This window comes from Apiospora hydei (assembly GCF_038363865.1).
Source record: "Apiospora hydei strain CBS 114990 chromosome Unknown utg000005l_segment0_segment0, whole genome shotgun sequence".
NCBI lineage: Eukaryota > Fungi > Ascomycota > Sordariomycetes > Amphisphaeriales > Apiosporaceae > Apiospora > Apiospora hydei.
This window is the reverse complement of record NW_027117364.1, coordinates 4,090,248-4,109,523: the sequence shown is the minus strand read 5'-3', so window position 1 is coordinate 4,109,523 and position 19,276 is coordinate 4,090,248. Positions and strand designations below refer to the sequence as shown.

The window sequence follows — 19,276 nt, the reverse complement described above, 5'->3', positions numbered from 1 at the left end:
ATCGAAATTATACATGTCCTTATTAATAATGCCGTATTTAGCCTTAATATTCGCGACTAACTTAAACTAACCGGAAATAACGTTCGGATCCTCGTAAAAGGCCCTCTAGTAATCGTATCGACGATTTATTCTGGTTTTAAGGTCTAGGTTACGATTAATAAATCGCCTAACCTAGTGCTTACCGACGCGTTCGCCGCCGCGCGACGCGATAAAGAGATTAGTTATATTTTTTTACATTAATTATATTAAAAAACATTTCTCGGGTATTTAAATTAATTATATAATTACGAAACACCTCTTTTTTAATCGGATTTAATTTTTATCGAAAGTGTCCGATTTCGCGTTGTAAAGGTCGGCCGTGGAATCGGTAGTTTAAAAAAGTTCGTGGGATATTAAAGGCTTTCGTAGCAGCTCTTTAGCTAATATATTTTACGGGGTTTCGCGTCGCTTAAATCGTTAAATCGATCCGTTTTTCTAATAAAGGATTAAGCATTATAATTATAGAATTAAAACGTATTAAAATTTAAAAAGTATAATCGATCGGAAAAGTGTCCCGGTATATAATATATCCCGCTTACTAGTAAACCACGTTATATATTTTAAAAAAGGTTAATTTAACCCTTTCGAAGCGCCGGAGAGTTAAAAAATCGCGAGTCTAGCTTAAAAAGAGCTTTTACGATTAAGGAATCTCGAAGGCTGCAGGACGAGAAGGTAAAAAAGAAGCGGCCAGCGATTAATAAAGGCGAAAATAATAATTTGTCAAAAAGGCGCGCGACGGGCGGCAGGCGTTGTGGTATCTACGGCGAAATAGGTCACAATGCGCGAACAAGTGAAAAGGATATAAAATTAAGCGAAAAATCGGATAACGAGTAGTTTTAATTAATTTTAAACGTTATAATTAAATTAATTTATATAAAAAGGTCGAGAAATAAAAAAAGTGCGTCGTTAAATAATATACGTCGTGTAGTAATAAATTACGTTAACGTGGTTTATTATTTAATAGCGTATATTTATTTTAAATCTTCTTTTTTAAAACTTCGATACGTAATAACTCTTTAATTATAATGCTTATCTAATATTAAAAAGATCGAATCTTTTTAATAATTTAAGCGACGCGTAACGAACCGAATAAAATTAATTAACGGGCTACTACGAGGCTTTACGATATTCTTAAAACGACCTTACGCTATCGAATTTACGGCCTTTAACCTCGACGCGATATTTAATATATATATCGTAAATTAAATTAAATTAAAAAAGAGATATTTTTTAAATATATAATCGATTTAAATACTCGGGGGATACCCCTTAAAATCGCTAGTGTAAAAATATAGCTAATTTTCTCTCGGAGTCGCGCGGCGGCGACCGCGTCGGTAAGCACTAAGTTAGGCGTTTTATCGACCGTAACCCGGACTTTAAAACTCGAATAAATCGTTAATATAACTATTAAAGAGCTTTTTATAAAAGTTTAAGTATTATTTCCGGCTAGTTTAAACTAATTATAAATATTAAAGCGAAATACGGTATCCTCGACGAAAATATTTTTAATTTCGATAAGACCGGCTTTATAATAAGTATAATCGGGTTAATACTCGTCGTAACACGCGCCGATCGGCGTGGGAAGGCGAAATCGGTCCAGCCTAGTAATCGGGAATAATCGATGGCTATTAAATGTATTAATTTAAAAGGCTAATATATCCCGCCTTTTTTAATCGTTTAAAGCTAATACTACTTTACGAATTAAGCTCGCGAATACGATTTACCGGGCGATTAAGTAATTAAACCGATTTTTAACGGTTAAACCGATAACGAGATAAGCTTAAATTAAATTAAATACTTCGATAAATATATTAAGTCGCGAACGAAGGGTCGCTATCGTTTATTAATCCTTAACGGCTATAAAAGCTATATTTCGACGCAGTTCGAGGTATACTATAAAAATAACGACATTATTACGCTTAGTATACCTCTTTATTTATTTTACTTACTTTAATCACTAAATATAGCATTTTATTCGCCGTTAAAGCGCGCGTATTTAAAGAAAATCGAGCTATTTATTAAAGCGTCGATAAATTATATTACGAAGCTAGAGTTTTTATCGTTTTTAAAGCCGCGTATTATACCACTTTTACGGAAACTAATATTAAATTTAAATTTAACGTATTTAATTTAATACCTTATTATTTAAACGAGGTAATTAATAAATTAAATATACGTCTCCGAACGTTTATACTTAGCTTATTTTGTCCGGGGACGGTTAATACCTACGACCTTTAAACGCCGTTTAATTTTTAATAAATAATTAAATACTTTATTTATATTTAATAAAAATATTTACTTATTAAAAAAGCTCTCCGACGCCGATTTTAAATACTGTAAATTAAATAACGAAAAGTATAATTAAAATAGCTTATAAAATAACCTTTATACGTAATTAGATACGTACTTTAAAAGAGGCTAATTTAACCCTTTTAAAACGCCGGAGAGCTAAAAAATCGCGAGTCTAGCTTAGAAAAGCCCTTACTATTAAAAAGTCTTAAAAGATACAGGACGAGAAGGTAGTAGGGAAGCGTCCAGCGACTAATAAAGGGCAAAATAGGGGTTCGTCGAAGCGGAGGGCGACCGGTGGAAGGCGCTGCGGTGTCTGCGGCGAGACAGGTTATAATGCGCGAACATGCGAAAAGGATATAAAATTAACTAGCGAATCGGATAACGAGCGATATTAATTAATTTAAAGCGTTATAATTAAATTATTCTATATAAAAATATTAAAAAATAATAATAGAGCGCTATTAAGTAATATACGCTATTAAGTAATAAACCACGTTAATAAAAACGATAGAAAAATTATTTAAAAATAATATAATAAACTCGAAAAATATTTTAACGACTTGAAAAAAGGCAGAAAACGCTAAAAGGGTCTATTTAACGATAAGCACCACTTAAAGGCACCTGGACAAAAAGGGGGTGGGCGCAGAGAAGGCCGGCCACACTAATAGATTCTACTGATCCAAAACACAATATACACCAAAAAAATTTAACTCAAAATAGATGCAGTTTAACCTTATGCCTAGGAGGAAATCCGTGCGGATTAATCCAGCTCTCAGATATCGTAGGTAGGTTATTCAAACTCATACTTCATTCATAACATTTGCCAAACTCCTTTTGCCAAAAGAAACACTACACAACAAACTCTTACATCTTAACAACGATACGCCGCTGATGCTCGAGGTCTATTCACAGAACCTGAACAGGTGGTTGCAAATCCCACCATAATGATATACACAAAGACTATATCGCCTTGGCTGGCCAGTCGGTGCTCCCATTATCCACCCAACGGCGGACGTAGTTCGCGTCTTGCATCCTCTTGAGTAGCGTTTCGTACTCTTTCCCCTTCTGGACCCCCTCCTCTAATGTCTTTGGGATATCTTCACAATCTTTCCAGTTTTCGTAATACCTTGATCGGGCTGGTCAGTTACGTAGTCCTGAAGTCAATGATTTTCTTCGGAGGTGATGTAGGTGTGGTGGCGTGGCGGCATCCTCATCTGTTGTGCTCGTGCGGTAATCGAAATATCGGCGTCAAGGAAGAACAAAAAAAAGGAAAAGGAAAGAAAGAATCAATAAGAGACTCACGTCGCACCAAATTGCTTAAACACCTTGCACCTCTCCCCGGCGTCGTCGCGAGGTTGACCCGCGCGTACCAGCCCTCCGGTATACTCGGCCAAGGCTGCTTGCCCAAATCCCTCTCCGCATGGTCGTCATAAAACACCACATCCTCGGACCCCTTGAGGACCCATACCTCCCCCTGCGCCCCTTGCCCCGGCCCATCGACGCCGCCTCGGGCGCCGTGTGCGCCGTGTGCACGCTCGGCGGAAAATGGAAGCCGTACAGGACCCGGTGGATGTTGTCGCGGTGCCGGCAGTAGAACGCCCAGCTGGGCCACCAGTGCGCGCCCTGCCGCAGCAGCACCAGGGCCAGCCGGTCTTCGTCGGCGCCACCGTCGTCGGGGGACGACCGGTCCGCCTCCTCCATGTTGGACAGGCCCATCTGCTTCAGCTGCACGGCCGTGAAGAAGCCGTACACGACGCCGCCCGCCGACGGGTAGGCCCAGCACTCGCAGCCTATGGGGGAGAAGCGGGTGCGGGGCCGGGCGCTAGGGAGGCCGGGCAGGCGGCCGTGGCGGTAGCGGGAGATGGGGGTCGTGGTGAAGTGCTGCCCCGCTGACAGCAGCGTCACTGGATCATCGACATCGTCGTGTTCAGTGCCGTCGTCCTCGCGGGGGCGTTTCGAGCCGGACACTGTCAGATTCGTGTGGGTGTACAGGCTGCCGCCCGAGCCGGAGGTCCGGAAGAGTTTCTTGCGAATATAGGTAGACATGGTAATATCTCGCAATCATGTATAAAAGAACTGCGCGATGTCTCACTGCGGGGGTGGTGGTTCAGAAAAATAAAAAAGGGACGACATTGGTCGGTGCCGGGGCAGAACGTATGGGCCCTCGGGTGGCATATAAAAAGTCAACAGAAGTGGATTAGGCAAACGTGCGGATCTCCTATTGGTTTGTTGGTTGCTGCATCTCGTTAGTCAACCAGATCACGACACTTGCCTGAGGTCCTGAAGCTCTTATTCATTACCACAATGCATTTATGAAAGATTAATACCTGATCGGCATCAAAAGGGATTAGTGCAGGAAACAGATTGGGCATTATTATGCCCTCTATCTCACGGCTCAACTCTGAAAGTAGTGACTTCCATAGACAGCTGCTTACATGTAAATGAGATCTTCATTCAACCTAAGATCTTCTAGCTTGCAGACACCGACTAGATACGTCATTGCAGCTTGTGAACCGATCTAAGCTATCCAGCCCCAAGACATTCTAGCCACCTTTCCCCTTAGGACGAAAATTCCCTAGCAGGCCAAGTGTCGTCACAATCAGGTGTCGTCAGCCAAACCACCAAGCTGCAGAGGCGAGCACGCCTAGGTGTTGTAGCAGATGTAGTAAGGGTCGCTCTTCCCGTTCTTCAGGCCACGCCCATAGCTCTTGTCGCCCGAGCCCTGAAGGAACCAGCCGCAGCCGGTGAAGGAGCACTTGTCGGCAATGGTCTGCATGTAGTTCCAGTACTCGTTGCCGTCGCAGTTCTGGGGGCCGGCGTAGTTGCAGATGTAGGCCATGTTGCCGTTGTAGATCCACGACAGCACCTTCTTCTTGGGCACCATGTTGCCGGCGCCGCACCAGAAGGCCAACTCGCCGCCCGCGGCCTTCCACGAGTTCCAGTCCACCCACTCGTCCGGGGCGGTGCACTGGAAAGAAACCGTTAGCGAGACTGGTTTCTGACCCGGGCGTAATTTACGAGTCGTGCTTTAGAGGAAATAGAGGAAAATGAAAATAACAGAGTACTTACACCCCACTGGTCCTTGGTCTTGACCGAGGTTCCATTGGCGGGTCCAGGAGGAGGGACGGAGCTCAGGTCGATGGTGAAGGGCGAACCTGGAACTGGCTTGCCGTCCAGGTCGGTAACGTCGAACAGGCCATTCGCATTGACACCCATGTCCATGATGTAACCACCATCAGGGAGGGTGTCCAAGATCTGGGTGATGTTGGTGGGAGCATTGGCATCGGTATTGGCGAGGAGATAGCCAGGATGCTGACGAGAGCAGTGAAGAACGACTTCATCTTGACGGTGATGTTTTGGTTGGTGGTATGATGAGATGTGGGATTTCAAGTAAACGCTCAGTTGAACTTCAAGGTTGTGCGAGTATCTTAAGCTTGGTGAGAGTAAGTGATGTTAAGTTATGAACTTGGTAAGGTGGCTGATTGAGTGATATGAGCTCAGAAGGTCCTTATGTAGGGGACAATCAGCAGTGAATACAAGACCTAACGCCTCTATTCAATGAATATAGAATTGAATGTTATTTCCGTTGATGATCAGAGAGTCATAGTCCATGCCAGAGGCCATTGAAGTCAAAAGAAAGAAGAGAATACGATTTGAGGAACGCAAAGCAAATAATGCCTTTTATACCGGACATTTGTGAACGTGAGCACTTTTCTCGTTGTTATAAACCTCTGTGAAGTTACTCATGCAGTGAAAAGGCAGGTAAGAATGACTGAAAGGATCACCGACAGCACGCCGGAGGCGATGGTGTGACAGCTCATGAGCAAACATGACTACTTATGAAAACAGCGATCACATGTACACGGAAGTAGTGAGGATGGCCCTCTTTGCCTGCAGAAAGTGCACTTCATAATATTATATACACTTGAATTAATAAAGCTGCTCCGATCAAAATCAACCCTTGATCGTGCCATACCCTCCATTCGACAGCCCCGTCGCCGCCTGATCCTTGATGATCTTGCCGCGCGTGCCGAGCGACTTGACCGAGTCCACCACAAACGCATCCAACTCGTCCCGAGGCATCGCGCCCGCATTCGCCACGACGTAAGCGTACGCATCCGCCGCCGTCATGGTCGCCAGCCCCTTGGAGCTCGGCGCCCAGGTCTGCGGCACCGCGCGGGCCTTGTCGACGGTGTTCTGCTGCGCGCCCCCGAGCCGGCCGTCCTTGTCGGCGTCGAGCATGTTGCCCGCGGCGAAGACGGCCTGGTTGTCGTTCATCTGGAAGAAGACGCCCTTCTGCGGGTCCGTGGACGACGGGCCCGCGATGAAGTAGTTGTTCAGGATGTCGTGCAGGAACGTCCCGCCCGAGTTGCCCGCCGTGTAGGCCGACTGGAAGTCGTAGACGACGTTGTTGATAAATTGGGTATCGCCCTTGGCCAGCGGCTGCCGGTTGTGCGCGCTGACCCAGAGGTTCTGGTGGAACGTGGTCGGCCCGCCCTCGATGTGGGCGCCGAACTGCTGGCCAATAGGTAAAGCGATGATGGAGTTGGACACGGTCAGGTTGGCGACCTTGACGGCGTCGATGGAGTTCCACTGCCCGTACGCGAGGGAGCAGTGGTCCAGGATCACGTTCTTGGCCTTGCCGAGGTTGATGGCGCTCTTCTTCTTGCCCCCGCGTCGCGCAGCCCTTGGCGCATCCGCAGGTTCCGGATGATCAGGTTGTTGCGCCCGCTGCCCGAGATCTCGGCGCCCATGACGCCGATGCCGCCGCCGGGGGCCGTCTGCCCATTGATGGTCAGGCCGCTCGACAGCGAGACGGCCGAGGCGAGCTCGATGTAGCCGCCCACGCTGAAGTTGATGACGCGGTTCGGCTTGCTGACGGCGTCGCGGAACGAGCCCGCGCCCGAGTCCGCCAGCGTCGTGACCGTGTACGTCTCGCCGCCCGCGCCGCCCGTGGCGACGGCGCCGAAGCCGACGGCGCCGGGGAAGGCCTGGGCGTTGGCGCCGGAGGAGCTGGTGGCTGCTGCCAGGAGCGTGGCGAGGATGCTGATTGGGCGGATCATCTTTTCGTAGGTAGTCGAAGTGACAATTGCTCGTTACTTGGCGATGAGTAGGCCAAGAAAGGATGCGCACTACCCGCAGCCGCTGCTCTTTATATGCAACGCAGCAATCCCATCTTAGCGAGGCATGGTCCATACGTAACTCTACCTACCGTCGTTGGTCGACGTAGTAATCGCGCGGCTATGCATTACGCAAAGCCCCTGAGCCCGGCGGTTCTCATTGGAGGAAGAATCACTTATATTGCACAGCGTAACCTGGTCCGGGCGGGCTGCGACGGACGTGTCTCCATGGCATGATCGGCAAATCTGTTCGCCCCATCTGGTCCCCCCTTAAATTACCCACTCGGCACCTGGGCGGGGGCACGGGCGATCATCACGAATTCGGCCGTACAATGCAACCTCCGCTCCTGATTTGGAAGCTCCTTGTTTGCCTTTTCGATTTCAGACGACAAGTCGCGCCGTCAGAGTCTTTCTGCAGAGGAAATCCGATGTATTCAAATGTTGGAGCTGCCAAGCCGCCAAATCCTATCAAAGACTAGACGGCCGCAGCTATGTATGGCATGATATGTACAAGTAGCCAAGCTCACTCATATATGTACAAGTTTGAATTGGAGTAAGTTCCGTCCATCATCACTCATCTTTTCCGCGTAAGTCCAATCGAGCAGATAACTTCCCATCCCCTAAGTGAACTGCGTAAAGAAGTCCCAGCTGTTCTTCGGCGCAAACGGCGTGCTCTGCCCCTGGTTGACCTGGCTCGGGTTATGGTCCCCGTTGTGAATGACCCAGGTGACGGGGTACCCCTCCTTGCAGCCGGTGTACTTGGTCAGGACCGAGTTGCCGCCGTTGGGCTGGGGCTCCGACGAGAGCCGCTGGCACCCGTTGTTGGCCACGAACTGGTCCCGCAGCTGCCGCCCCATCTGCACGTTGAGCACCGAGTCCGACGTGCCGTGCTGGCCGTAGTACGCGACCGGGTCCTTGCCGCCCTGGCACCCGCTCAGCGGCGCGCCCGAGATGACGGCGACGGCGCGGATCATGGAGGCGCGCGCGCAGGCCAGGGCGTAGGACATGGCGCCGCCGTAGCTGAAGCCGGTCGAGAAGCGCAGGTTGGTGTCGACGCACAGGTCCGCCTCGACCGTCTTGACGAGCTGGTCGAAGAAGGTGACGTCCTCGCCGCCCTGGTTGCCCCAGCCCGCGTTCAGGCCGTCGGGCACGACGAAGATGGCGCTGTTGTTGGAGATGGCCTCCAGGCCGTAGTAGGGCAGGGCGCCGCCCTGCTGCGGGTTCTCGCCGTTGACGATCTTCTGGGCCGAGCCGCCGAGCTGGTGCCAGGTGAAGACGAGGCGGTACGGGTGGCTGTTGTCGTAGTTGTTGGGGATCTTCATGTAGTACTGGCGCTGCTTGCCGTTGACCTGGATGCTGTAGCGCTGGCTCTTGAGCGTCGGGCTCTTGCCGCACCCCCGCCGAGCTGGCGGCGTAGACGGTGCGCAGCGAGGCGAGCACGAGGCAGGCCACCGCCAGCAGGATGTTGCTTCGTCCGTACATGATGACGACGATTGGTCGCTCGCCTGTCTTTGACGTTGACACGGGGAGAGCTGGGAAGAGATCGATTCAAAAGAAAGAAGAGCTGGCAGATCAGCGTGGTGCAGAGAGCCCATGGACCAGGAACAGAGGTTGCAGATCCCCCGAGGCTTTATATAGCGGTGTCACGCCCAGAGTCCGCCCACCCAGGTCCTGGTGTCCACGAGCCATGCTGCATGTTGTACGACTTCGAGCAATGATCTGCCAGATGCCGGTTCAATCCTGGCCCACGTCGGTAGTTGTGACAGCTCGCTATAACGGGTAAATCAGAGCTGGAATCCACAGCCCAAATCGCCTGAACAGGGCAAGCCGCCAAGAAGCCAAGAAACGTCCCCGACCCATCATCATGCTTGTACACGTAGGGCTACCATTATGCCTCAATATGTGGTTCAGCTGGGGTATAGGAAGCACCGCTATTGGTGCGCGAGAATTTCTCCTAGTGTGCCCCATTAGGCGCCTAAAGACTTGTGGTCCATCAAATCTATATCGAACACCACCCCCAGTTTAGCCATAAGACGGGCATGCTTGGCGTTTTGAAACCAACAAGCGGCAATCCCCCTAATAAAACCCCATCCACCACCATGGTTTGTAAGTCTCCGGTGGTACCAACAATAGCAACCGGCAGATGATCAACGCGGACAGATTAGCCTAATGCTTTGCCTCTTCCGCTGGGTGGGTTGCACTACGGAGAATCCAGGGAATCCTGCAGCACCGAATCGATGGATGGTAACTGCCCGGTGTTTTCGTCGACAACCGCGCGCGGACTGAACCCGCAATGCATCGAAGCGCATTATCAGAGCAATCCAAGTTGCTGGTCACGAGAGCAGGCTACATCAATGTCGGCCCAACTCGTCTTTCAGGACTTGCTTGAGATCGGCGAATTGCTCATCTATAAACTCCTTCGTCTTAAGCAGATTGTCGTCCATCTTGTGCGATATCCCGGTCCTGATATCGCTGACATCCGCCTCGAGGGCCTTGATATCCTTCTGAAAGGCCTTGACATCCTTCTGGAGGGCCTTGACATCATTTTTGGAACTTGAACCATCTGTTAGCTCGTAGATCCATGTATGCGCATGGGGGAAGGGAGAGAGAGAAAAGAAAATTGCCTACGCGAAATGATTGAAGGCAAAAATTGCCCCCAACACCTTAGTTGCCGAGAGACAAGTTGAGAGCTTTGGGCGATAGGCCATTCTCATGGAGTTGGTAAGTAATATGATTCGTTTGTGTGTGTATTTTAGATGCATTGCAGAAAAAGATTACCTATCTATGGAAGAGAACGATGACAGCGCAGCACCTTTGAGCCACACCAAAACATTCCCGGGCTATCTTGGTAGTTTACTGGCTCGTATCAAAGTTTAACCCATCGATTGACGAACGTAAATGCTAATTAGTATGTGGCTAAGAGATTCACAAGGCAGAAGTGACCTGGGTGCATGGGGCAGCTGCACGTGTGTCTTCTGTGACATTCTACTTTGGGGCTGCTTTTGAACCCGTGACTGGAGAACATTCCCTAAACCACTCTACGGCCTTCCTTCTTTGAGAGCGTGACAGTTACCGAAACTGTGGTTCAGATATTATTATAAAGTTTTATAATCATTGGCACTAGGCATATACTTGAGTATGATAGCTGAGTAACTACCAAAGCGATAGATAGGTACCTAGGTAGGCACATAACCCAGCTCCGACCAGTTCCATAAGGTTCTAGCGGTTCACGGACAACCATCACCAAGAAAAAATAAGGATATACTAGAAAGTCTGGTGACTACCCCATAACAGGACAAAACAGTCGTGGAAGTGCCATAGGTTCGCGCTGAAAGTATTCTATAAAAGTTTTCTATAAAGAGGTACGCCTTCGTAATTAATAAGTCTATTTGTCTAATCAGGCATCACATCCAGTTGGATAAGCATCGAATCCACTTGTATAAGCATCATGTCTAGTGGAATAAACATTATACCTCGGCACCAAATATTCCTAAATGTGTACAGGACGGATGATATGGTGGGGGCAGCGCTGTCGCCTTCAAGGGCATATCATATCTCATACATCGCAGTCTTGAGGTACACGATGTCAAACTCCAACTCCGCATCCGTCATGAGGGCGGTTCCCTCAATCATCCATATCTTCATCCTCCTCTTCGTCATCGTGGTCATCGTCATCGTCATCCTCTTCGTCTTCGTCGTCCTCGTTGTCAGAACCCTAGTTGTCAAAGATATGTCAGTCAGCTTCCCTCATCCCCCTCATCCTATCTTCTTCCAATGCACCATATCTCCGCCATTCTTGAGCTGCACTCGCAAATAAATCGCAATATGTACTCACCTCATCATTCAGGTTCTGCAACTCGGGCATGTCGTAGATCTGCCGCGGGAGCCCGTCCTCGCCGTCCACCACGCTCTTGGGCGCTGTGATGATGCCGAACTCGACGGTGAAGCCGCTGCCCACCTGGCTGCGACCGTAGAAGCCAATAATGCGCTCGTCCGGGTGGGCCTCGAGATGTTGCACCTGGGTCGGGCCCGCGTTGACGGCGCCCCCACGCCGCGCCCGACGCGAGCGTCATCCGGCAGCCGTCCAGTGCGCCGCCCCAGCCGGAACGGCGGCTCCCGACCGAGACCTTGCGGATGTCGAGCGACTCCTCCTCCGAGAGCGCCCGGTCCTCGGCTTGGTGCCCGCCATAGCTCGTCTGGTTGGCCTGGCCGCAGTTGCACTTGGTCCCGTCGCTGAAGTAGACCACCGCGCCGTCCATGATGGCGCCGATCCGTAGGTCGATGCGGTTCGCGTAGGCCAGCCGGGTGGTGTTCCCGTCGCCGTATTTCCGCTTCAGCAGGGTGGCCCACCTGCAGAGCCGGTCCCCATCCAGGTCTACCTCTCTTGACTTCACCGACCGCTTTGACAAGACGAGGGACGTGCCAGGTACTTTCACGAACGGCTGGTCGGCCAGCAGCGGCCAGATATTGCTGATGGTTTGAATGTTGCCATTCATACCAAGAACTTCTAGTCCCCACTTCTTGCGGCGGTCGTAGGTCTTCTCGAGCTCTTCCTGGTCAATGTGGAATACCGTTGGAGGTCTAGAAGCACCAGTTGTGCCTGCGCCAGCATCCAGGTTGGAGTAGTTCAACTCTTTGGCGGTTTGACCCTTGCTATCTTTGAACCGCACCATCGCTAGACCGGCCAAGCATTTGGCTTCTAGAGAGATGTTGTCTTCGCTGTCCAAAACACACCGGACAGTAACAGGACTCTCCCTTTCCGATTGTGTTGTTCGTTCATCGAATGGGACCCGGAAGTGGTCCATCATGCGAAGCCTCAGTGCGTCTCGCAAGCTGAGCCCTGCCAAGTCTCGACTCGGCGAACCAACAGAGGTTTCGATAAACCTGTGTCGCCATACCTTGGCTTTGCCCGCAGAAGCAAAATCTGTGTCTTGGGAAGCACCGAAGGCGCGTGCGACCTGGGTCAGAAAGCTACCTTGACCATAACAGCAAGCTGCCTGCATTGTTGGGCATTGTCCATGATCATTGGCAAACGCATCTCCGGTCGGATTCATATCCGTCAAGCAGGCGGGTACCTCTTCCAGGAAGCGCGGCCACGAGCACGTGAGATGGCTGCCGAATATGCCCAGCGACAGACCTGTCGGATTGCTCTGGCCCATGGCTGCATGCGCCAATATCAGGCTTTGGCTCACCGAGAAGTGCGAGTCAAGGACCAGCCCAGCAACGACCGGGTGAGTGCAGCTGGTGAAAGGGGCCCCGTGAGAGCGGAGGGCCTGTTCAAAGTACTGTAACAGTGAGGTGCGATTGTGGCCATGGTGGTTTTGCTGTGCGACTGCGGGATCCCCTTAGCTCCGCTACGGTCCTGTCACTCCGAACAACATGAACCTTGGCCACTGAGCCCGCAGTGGTGTTTCCCGAGTCGCATTGAAGGTGCGAAAGGGTGGTAGTGTCTGTCTCCCACTGCTCTTCGAGTCGGAAAGTGCGACGCCCAAGGTTCATTGAGCGGAACTCTTCGGCCAACAGAGCCTGCCACATATAAGCCGTGATGCGCAGCTTTGAGATAGCGGCATCCAGGGTGCTGTGCGCGCTTGTAAAGGCGCCCCGTTTGGCCGGTGGGCAGTCGATCATCAAAGGCGAATCCTTGGCCACCATAATGGCCAAGTTGAGGGGCGGCAGCTGGAGCAGGGGCTGGTAGTTGAGCGTGAGACTCGCAGTGGCGCACACCCGCCCCTGGTGGAACAGCAGGAAGTCGGCGACATTGGGCCCTGGTTGCAGCATCAGCAAAGACCGGAAGGCGTTGGATCCGGCCGCTACCGGCCAGTTCTGGGGATCCGACGGCTTGGAGAAGGCATCTCGGATGGTCACGGCAACGAAGTCTTCCTTTGACGTGGCTACTTTGGCGTCATCCCAGGTGCCGGTGACCAACAAGCAGCGCTGGTGCACTGTTTCGTTGTTGGTCACGTTGGTGAGTCGCAGAACGGCCATGGTGGCAATCAATTCAATCGCCTGGGTTCAACTTGTTTGTGCAACAAACAGAATATCAGCCCTCGAAGAACTTGGTGAGATTAGAGAAGAATGTATTTGATTGTAGTTTTTTACGATTAGAGTTCGTCGTTTCCTTTTCGATTTATAACTTTATAATTTGCGCGTGTTGGCTGCTTCTGCTGATGCTTGTTGGACATGGACTGGCGTAGCATGAAAACAGGCAGCAGTGTTGCACAGGCCACTGAAACCTAGCGCTGTGATTGCCAAATCGAGAAAACAACGGTAATAGGCGGCAGACCGTTGAGCAACGGCGATTGAGCCCCTCCCTTGGCCGCTTCCCGTCGCACAAGACAATCCAGCAAGCTTCGATGTGGACATGGATGCACGAGAACGGAAACTCGTTGCAGCAAAGTCCATGATGAGATACAACGGATTCAAGTGAACGCGATTGACAAAGTCTGCAAAACAGACTTGCTAAAACATGTGCTCTGCCAAGCACTAGAGCCTCCACCACGGACCTGTTGAGCAGCCTGAAAGCCTAAAATCCGGGCCGGCCCTTGCAACCTTGCCCACTCCCGTCTGATCTACTTTACCTTGAGCTGGAGTCAAACGCCACGAACACCCTGCTGGGCATGGCTACTGGATATCCGCTCGAATATTTTCGAGTCGCCTCCCTTTACACCGTCCCTATGGGGTGATTCCAGCTTGAAGAATGCTTGTCTTGACTCTTGCCCCTTTCCCTGATCTTCGACGGGTGCGCGCGAGTCAGTTATGGACTGATTGTTTCCAGATCCTTCTCAGTCGTGGTCGGCCCTAGACTTTGGCTAGAGACGATAAATGTAGTCGGGTATACATTGTGAGCGCCGGACCTCGACATAGACCAGCAATTCTCTATGCACATAAACACCCAGCATTGGCCAATCCGCAGGCCCCAGGGCAAAATCTATTACTGGTTTCTCTGTGATAGGCTGCCGGAGATGCGTTATGGCTCCGACATCCCGTCCTACAACAAGGAAGACGAGGCCCGGTTTATGGAGGCGAACCGGGATCTGCCTGTCACGGAGAAGTTCATGCTGGGCCAGATCTTTGAGTGTAAGGCGGTGTCGACGCTGACGCCGCTGCATGAGTATGTGTACAATAAGTGTTTCTTCAGGGGAGCGAACGGGGCCATCGAGTCCTGCGCCGAAGCTCATCCTGCACTACATCTCGCCGATCTTGGGGAAGAAGGTCCTGCTGGGTCGTCTGGGAAGAAGTTCCTAAAAACATCGAGACTAGATTCGGTGCCGTTGCCGAACCGGCCCAAGGAGATCTTCAGATGTCACCAGTGACTCGGAGTTGGACGTAATCGCTACACTTGGCCTATCATGAACAAAGTATTTTTCCGTTATTGCAGTAAGCTTGGAAGCGGGGTATAATACGATCACGTGAAATAGTATATGAAACTGTTGTAATTGTTGCTTTAAAGTGGAGTTGTTAGGGCTAGGTTCGCTTTAGGTAGCCACGCCGCAAAAGCAGTTCACCCCAAAGCAGCCGTCGATATGGAAACAAGTCCGGAGCTTTGTGACATATGTCGACACATCAAGCTCGAGGATTACTTTTCCCAGGCCGAATATCCCGGCACCGTGGAACTGGGCCCCTTCCAGGACATCGACAAGAAGAAAGATCGCTGCCTTCTTTGCCGACTCGTGGTCCAGGCACTCAACGGCCACTCGCGAGACCACTGGAAGCCGGGCGTCTACCCCGTTGAAGTTTGCTATCTGGGGAGGTACAGTGGAAGGACGAACCAGGTAGTCCTCGACGTATGGTTCAATTCCACGTCCGAGACACTCAGAGATTCCAGCTGGGGATACGATACGACTCAGTGTCAGATCCTTTCCGTACAGCCATGTCGGCCTGTGTGTACTGAGGATGATGATGCAGGAGCGATAAGTCGCGGGCGGATCCTTGGTGAAAAGGTTGACCTCACTCTCATCCGGGGCTGGTTGGAGCGTTGCACCTCCTCTCACGGACCGAAATGCAACAACAACCCAAGGCCATACACACGGGAGGTGCCAGGCCCGAGGTTGTTACTGATCGATGTTCAAAGTATGAAGATCGCAGAATGCGAATGGACCTCGCGCTATCTGGCCCTCAGCTACGTCTGGGGCGCCACTTCCAACAAAAGTCTCACCTCCACCAAGGCGAACATACAGCATCTAAAACAGGATGCGGCCCTGCGTGAAGTCCGGGACGAGCTACCGCGGGCCATCAACGACGCCATCGACCTTACCAAAGCGGTGGGCGAGACCTATCTCTGGGTAGATGCGCTATGCATTGTGCAGGATGACGACCGATCCAAGGCTATTTATATTCCGCGCATGGACCAAATATATGGCAACGCCTTCGCGACGTTCGTCACACTGTGTAATGACAAAGCTCCTGGCGGCTCGGAGCTTCCGGGGGTTACCCACCCCCGCATCCTCGTTCAGTCACCCGTCGAAATCGCCGGACTACATCTGGTGCCCCGACTGCCTCCCCTTATTTCGGTCGATCAGCGCTCCGTGTGGAGTTCTCGGGCATGGACTTTCCAAGAAGGCATCTTTTCCCGACGGTACCTGTTCTTCGCGGAACATCAGGTATTCTGGCAATGCCGTACTGCATGCCACTCGGAAGACTGCGCGGATGAACACATGGAAGATCGAGGTGCTGGGTCGGTCGTCTTCCCGGACCGGAGGTTTAATGCTCTGGAGATGATGGGAACAGTAAGCGACCCCAGGAGGCAATTCAACGTGTACGAGTTACTGGTAGGCCCATATTCCCCGAGAAGCCTAACCATCCCTGCGGACTCACTGGCTGCATTTTCGGGAGTCATCTCGGCTCTACAGGATTCTTTCGGCTGGAAATTCGCAAGCGCTTTGCCGGAGTCCCTGTTTGACCTGGCATTGCTCTGGAGGCCGCGGACCATGGCCGCTTTGCGACCCAGGCACCCGTCCGGTCAGAAGGATACACAGAATTTGCCTTGCAAATCGCCGACTTGGTGTTGGACGGCGTGGAATGGGAATATTCACTGGGCGCCCTGGCGGTTTAGCATCTATGCAGGCCAAAGAGTTACTATTAAGACAGAAGTCACTGGGTTCTGGATTGTGGACTCTGGTAGTCTAAGTCAGATCAAAAGAGGGCTGGCATCCGACTCCAATGCCGATATGCCCAAATACGCGGAGGTAGAGAAGCCGGTACCAGTCGCGCCTGCACTGGTGTTTGAAGCCAAAACAGTCAACGCCAAAGCATACGACATCTCGGAACCGCAGCTAGATCAGTGCGGCTTATGGGATAGCGAGAAAGCCGGCAGTGGTTTGTCGCGCTATTTCCGCAACATCGCGTCCAACTCCCTGTGGATATACGACGGTTCCGGCAAACACTGCGGCAAGCTCTCTGGCCTGAGCCCGGACAGCTGGCGCGCACAGTGCGGGGACCACCATACCCGTCATGAGCTGGTCCTGCTCTCGCGCAGTATCCAAGACGAAGTCACGCAGGCAGCCATTCAGGCCTTCCGGGGCGGGTTTCCTCCGGAATACGCGTCGGCCTGGGAATATTACGAAGACGTGTTCGATACGCGTTGCTACAGCTACAAGAGGGACTGGGCGCTCAATATCATGCTCGTGCGGTGGGAGGACGGGGTGGCGGAGCGCGTGGCCGTTGGGCAAATGCATGCTGACGCTTGGAACGAGGCACGTCAAGAATCAAAAGTGATCACACTTGCCTAAGGCCTCCAGGCCAGGATAGAAGTAAAACCCAGAGGACCAACAACATATACAGAATAGGACTGTCCACGGAAGCAAATGTTGAAATTCCGCAAGTCCATTTTGTTATAAATTTCAAGTACATACTTTTCGCCCCTTTAAAGTGAAGAGGCGGGGCAGCCTGGTGAAAAATCATCTCGCGTATCCCCTTTTCAGGAATTTTCCACATAAACCCAAACGGCGTGGGTAACCTATTCCACATCCATCTGCGCCGGACGCAACGCCCGCAGCTCAATACGAGCCCGCACCGACGCCCCAGCCCCGAGATCGAAGCTCTCCTCCTTGCGCATGCCCGGGGCCCCGAGCACGTCCTCAAACGGCACCTCGACGACCCCGCACTCGCGCTTCCCGTTCAGCAGCACCATGCGGAACGCCGGAGCCCCGCCCTCGGCCGCGAGCGCGGCGCCCGTCAGCGGGAACCGGAACGCCTGGTCGAAGGCCGGGTGGTTGTTGTAGCTGACATTGCCGGCGTCGTCGACGGTCGTGCAGTTCTGGCCTGCGGTCAGGAAGTCGCGCTCGCCCCACGCCACGCGCACGCTGTACGGCAGCGGCTTCTTCTTGTCGCTGTCCTCGCCGCCGGGCTGGTAGTCGGGCTGCAGCCCCCGCACGTTGCCGATGAGGACCGTGGCGAGGCCCGCGATGCGGCTGCTCTCCTTCTGGCCCGCCTCGCCTTGGTCCTGCTCCGCGCGGCTGCCCGACAGGAGCGCAGCGTCCTCGACGAAGTCGAAGAACTGCGCGCGCACCACGACGCGGGCCTCGGTCGGCTCGCCCTGGTGCGTCGTCAGGGGCAGCTCCTGCTCCCCCCGCGAGCAGGATGTGGCGGACGCTGGTGGAGGCGATGCCGATATCATCGTCCCCGACCAGGTCCTCGTCCTGCACGTCCACCGTAATGTCCTGCTCGTCGTCGGCGACGAGGAAATCGTGCGTCTCGTTCCACGACGGGTCGCTGTCGCTGTCCTTTTTGACCGAGGTGCGCCACTCGTCCTCGGCGCCGAGCGTGACCTTGCAGAAGTAGTCGGGCGTGTCCTTGATGTGCATCTTCTCGAGGAGCCGCTTCGCGCCCGTCACCTGCGGGCCCCGCAGCCCGATGGCCCGGTCCACGGTGAAGCGGAGGGCGCCCACGGGCGGCAGATAGGTCTGGAAGTAGTCGTTGTTGGCGTCGAGCTTGACGAGGTACCGGTTCGGCAGCACCGCCATGGATGAGATGATGTTCATGATGCACTTGCGGATCACCTTGTCGACCAGGGCCCAGTCGGCAACTTCGGCCGCATCGGTGAAGTCGAGCTTCAGCGACGGCGGGTTGATGAAGGCAACTTGGGCAGCGCCGATCTAGAATTGGTGTCAGCAGCTTCTCGGTCAAGTCCAGTCTTGTGGTAGGTCATCAAGACGTACCAGCGGGATAATGTTTGTCAGAGGGGCGAGCAGAACCGATAGCCGCCCCTTGAGCTGCACACGCTCTATGCCAAGCTTCGGAACCATATGTGCGTCAAGCTCCACGTCGCTCTTGCCGTCCCACACGACGTCCATATCGAGCTTGATGCCGCCTTGCTCCGTCTTGTGCACCTCTACCGCGTCAATGGAGAGGGGCACGTCGCCAAGGTCGATCTTGACGAACCGCAGGCCAGCCAGAGGCCCCGGAAGCATGGTAGCAAACATGGGCTCCACTATTTCCTTGATCATCCGGCAGCCGGCGACGTTGATGTTGGGCCATAGTTGCTCAATGATGGTGTTGAGGAAGCCTGCATAGTCGATTGTCAGTGGACAGAGGCAACGCCGAGCTGAGCTTGATAGAACAAAATGGCCATAGGAATGGATGGCGGCGTGATCCTTTGGTACCTACCGGCGGACTCCCGGCCTCCGGACGCGGTCAACTTCTCAATAAGACCAGCCATGATGCGATGCCGGGTTTAGTCGTTCGGGTGTTTGTTAGCGCAGTTTGAAAGCCGTCGGTTCGGCTTTAGTTCTTTTTGAGGGATTGTCTTCAGAAGCAGGTAGGTAAAGTACAGTAGTGATAAATAACAGAATCTAGATAGGTATAGTGCCAAGATAAAGACACCTTTA

General features: G+C 52.2%; 8 protein-coding genes across 8 annotated transcripts; 2 read left to right on the top strand and 6 right to left on the bottom strand.

The window, feature by feature from the left end:
• Nucleotides 1–3,291: 3,291 nt before the first annotated feature.
• On the bottom strand, nucleotides 3,292–4,377 carry PG997_006758 (uncharacterized protein; the record flags this gene model as incomplete). The annotated part of the gene is made up of 3 exons (XM_066811073.1): nucleotides 3,292–3,467; nucleotides 3,702–3,745; nucleotides 3,800–4,377. 3 exons carry the CDS (start codon nucleotides 4,375–4,377, stop codon nucleotides 3,292–3,294), a joined length of 798 nt encoding a protein of 265 aa, XP_066669996.1.
• Nucleotides 4,378–4,975: 598 nt separating this feature from the next.
• On the bottom strand, nucleotides 4,976–5,553 carry PG997_006757 (uncharacterized protein; the record flags this gene model as incomplete). Its single annotated transcript, XM_066811072.1, has 2 exons — nucleotides 4,976–5,299; nucleotides 5,401–5,553. 2 exons carry the CDS (start codon nucleotides 5,551–5,553, stop codon nucleotides 4,976–4,978), a joined length of 477 nt encoding a protein of 158 aa, XP_066669995.1.
• A 732-nt stretch (nucleotides 5,554–6,285) lies between these two features.
• PG997_006756 (fibronectin) lies at nucleotides 6,286–7,394 on the bottom strand (the record flags this gene model as incomplete). The annotated part of the gene is made up of 2 exons (XM_066811071.1): nucleotides 6,286–6,996; nucleotides 7,089–7,394. 2 exons carry the CDS (start codon nucleotides 7,392–7,394, stop codon nucleotides 6,286–6,288), a joined length of 1,017 nt encoding a protein of 338 aa, XP_066669994.1.
• Nucleotides 7,395–8,071: 677 nt separating this feature from the next.
• On the bottom strand, nucleotides 8,072–9,046 carry PG997_006755 (feruloyl esterase C; the record flags this gene model as incomplete). The annotated part of the gene is made up of 1 exon (XM_066811070.1): nucleotides 8,072–9,046. One exon carries the CDS (start codon nucleotides 9,044–9,046, stop codon nucleotides 8,072–8,074), a length of 975 nt encoding a protein of 324 aa, XP_066669993.1.
• Nucleotides 9,047–9,802: 756 nt separating this feature from the next.
• On the bottom strand, nucleotides 9,803–13,436 carry PG997_006754 (uncharacterized protein; the record flags this gene model as incomplete). Its single annotated transcript, XM_066811069.1, has 5 exons — nucleotides 9,803–10,014; nucleotides 10,754–10,790; nucleotides 11,287–11,469; nucleotides 11,573–12,736; nucleotides 12,837–13,436. The coding sequence occupies 5 exons, from the start codon at nucleotides 13,434–13,436 to the stop codon at nucleotides 9,803–9,805; spliced, it is 2,196 nt and encodes a 731-aa protein (XP_066669992.1).
• A 977-nt stretch (nucleotides 13,437–14,413) lies between these two features.
• On the top strand, nucleotides 14,414–14,764 carry PG997_006753 (uncharacterized protein; the record flags this gene model as incomplete). The annotated part of the gene is made up of 1 exon (XM_066811068.1): nucleotides 14,414–14,764. The coding sequence occupies one exon, from the start codon at nucleotides 14,414–14,416 to the stop codon at nucleotides 14,762–14,764; it is 351 nt and encodes a 116-aa protein (XP_066669991.1).
• Nucleotides 14,765–14,974: 210 nt separating this feature from the next.
• On the top strand, nucleotides 14,975–17,179 carry PG997_006752 (HET-domain-containing protein; the record flags this gene model as incomplete). The annotated part of the gene is made up of 1 exon (XM_066811067.1): nucleotides 14,975–17,179. The coding sequence occupies one exon, from the start codon at nucleotides 14,975–14,977 to the stop codon at nucleotides 17,177–17,179; it is 2,205 nt and encodes a 734-aa protein (XP_066669990.1).
• Nucleotides 17,180–17,406: 227 nt separating this feature from the next.
• PG997_006751 (uncharacterized protein) lies at nucleotides 17,407–19,107 on the bottom strand (the record flags this gene model as incomplete). The annotated part of the gene is made up of 4 exons (XM_066811066.1): nucleotides 17,407–18,009; nucleotides 18,041–18,544; nucleotides 18,608–18,954; nucleotides 19,056–19,107. The coding sequence occupies 4 exons, from the start codon at nucleotides 19,105–19,107 to the stop codon at nucleotides 17,407–17,409; spliced, it is 1,506 nt and encodes a 501-aa protein (XP_066669989.1).
• Between the last annotated feature and the right edge of the window lie 169 nt (nucleotides 19,108–19,276).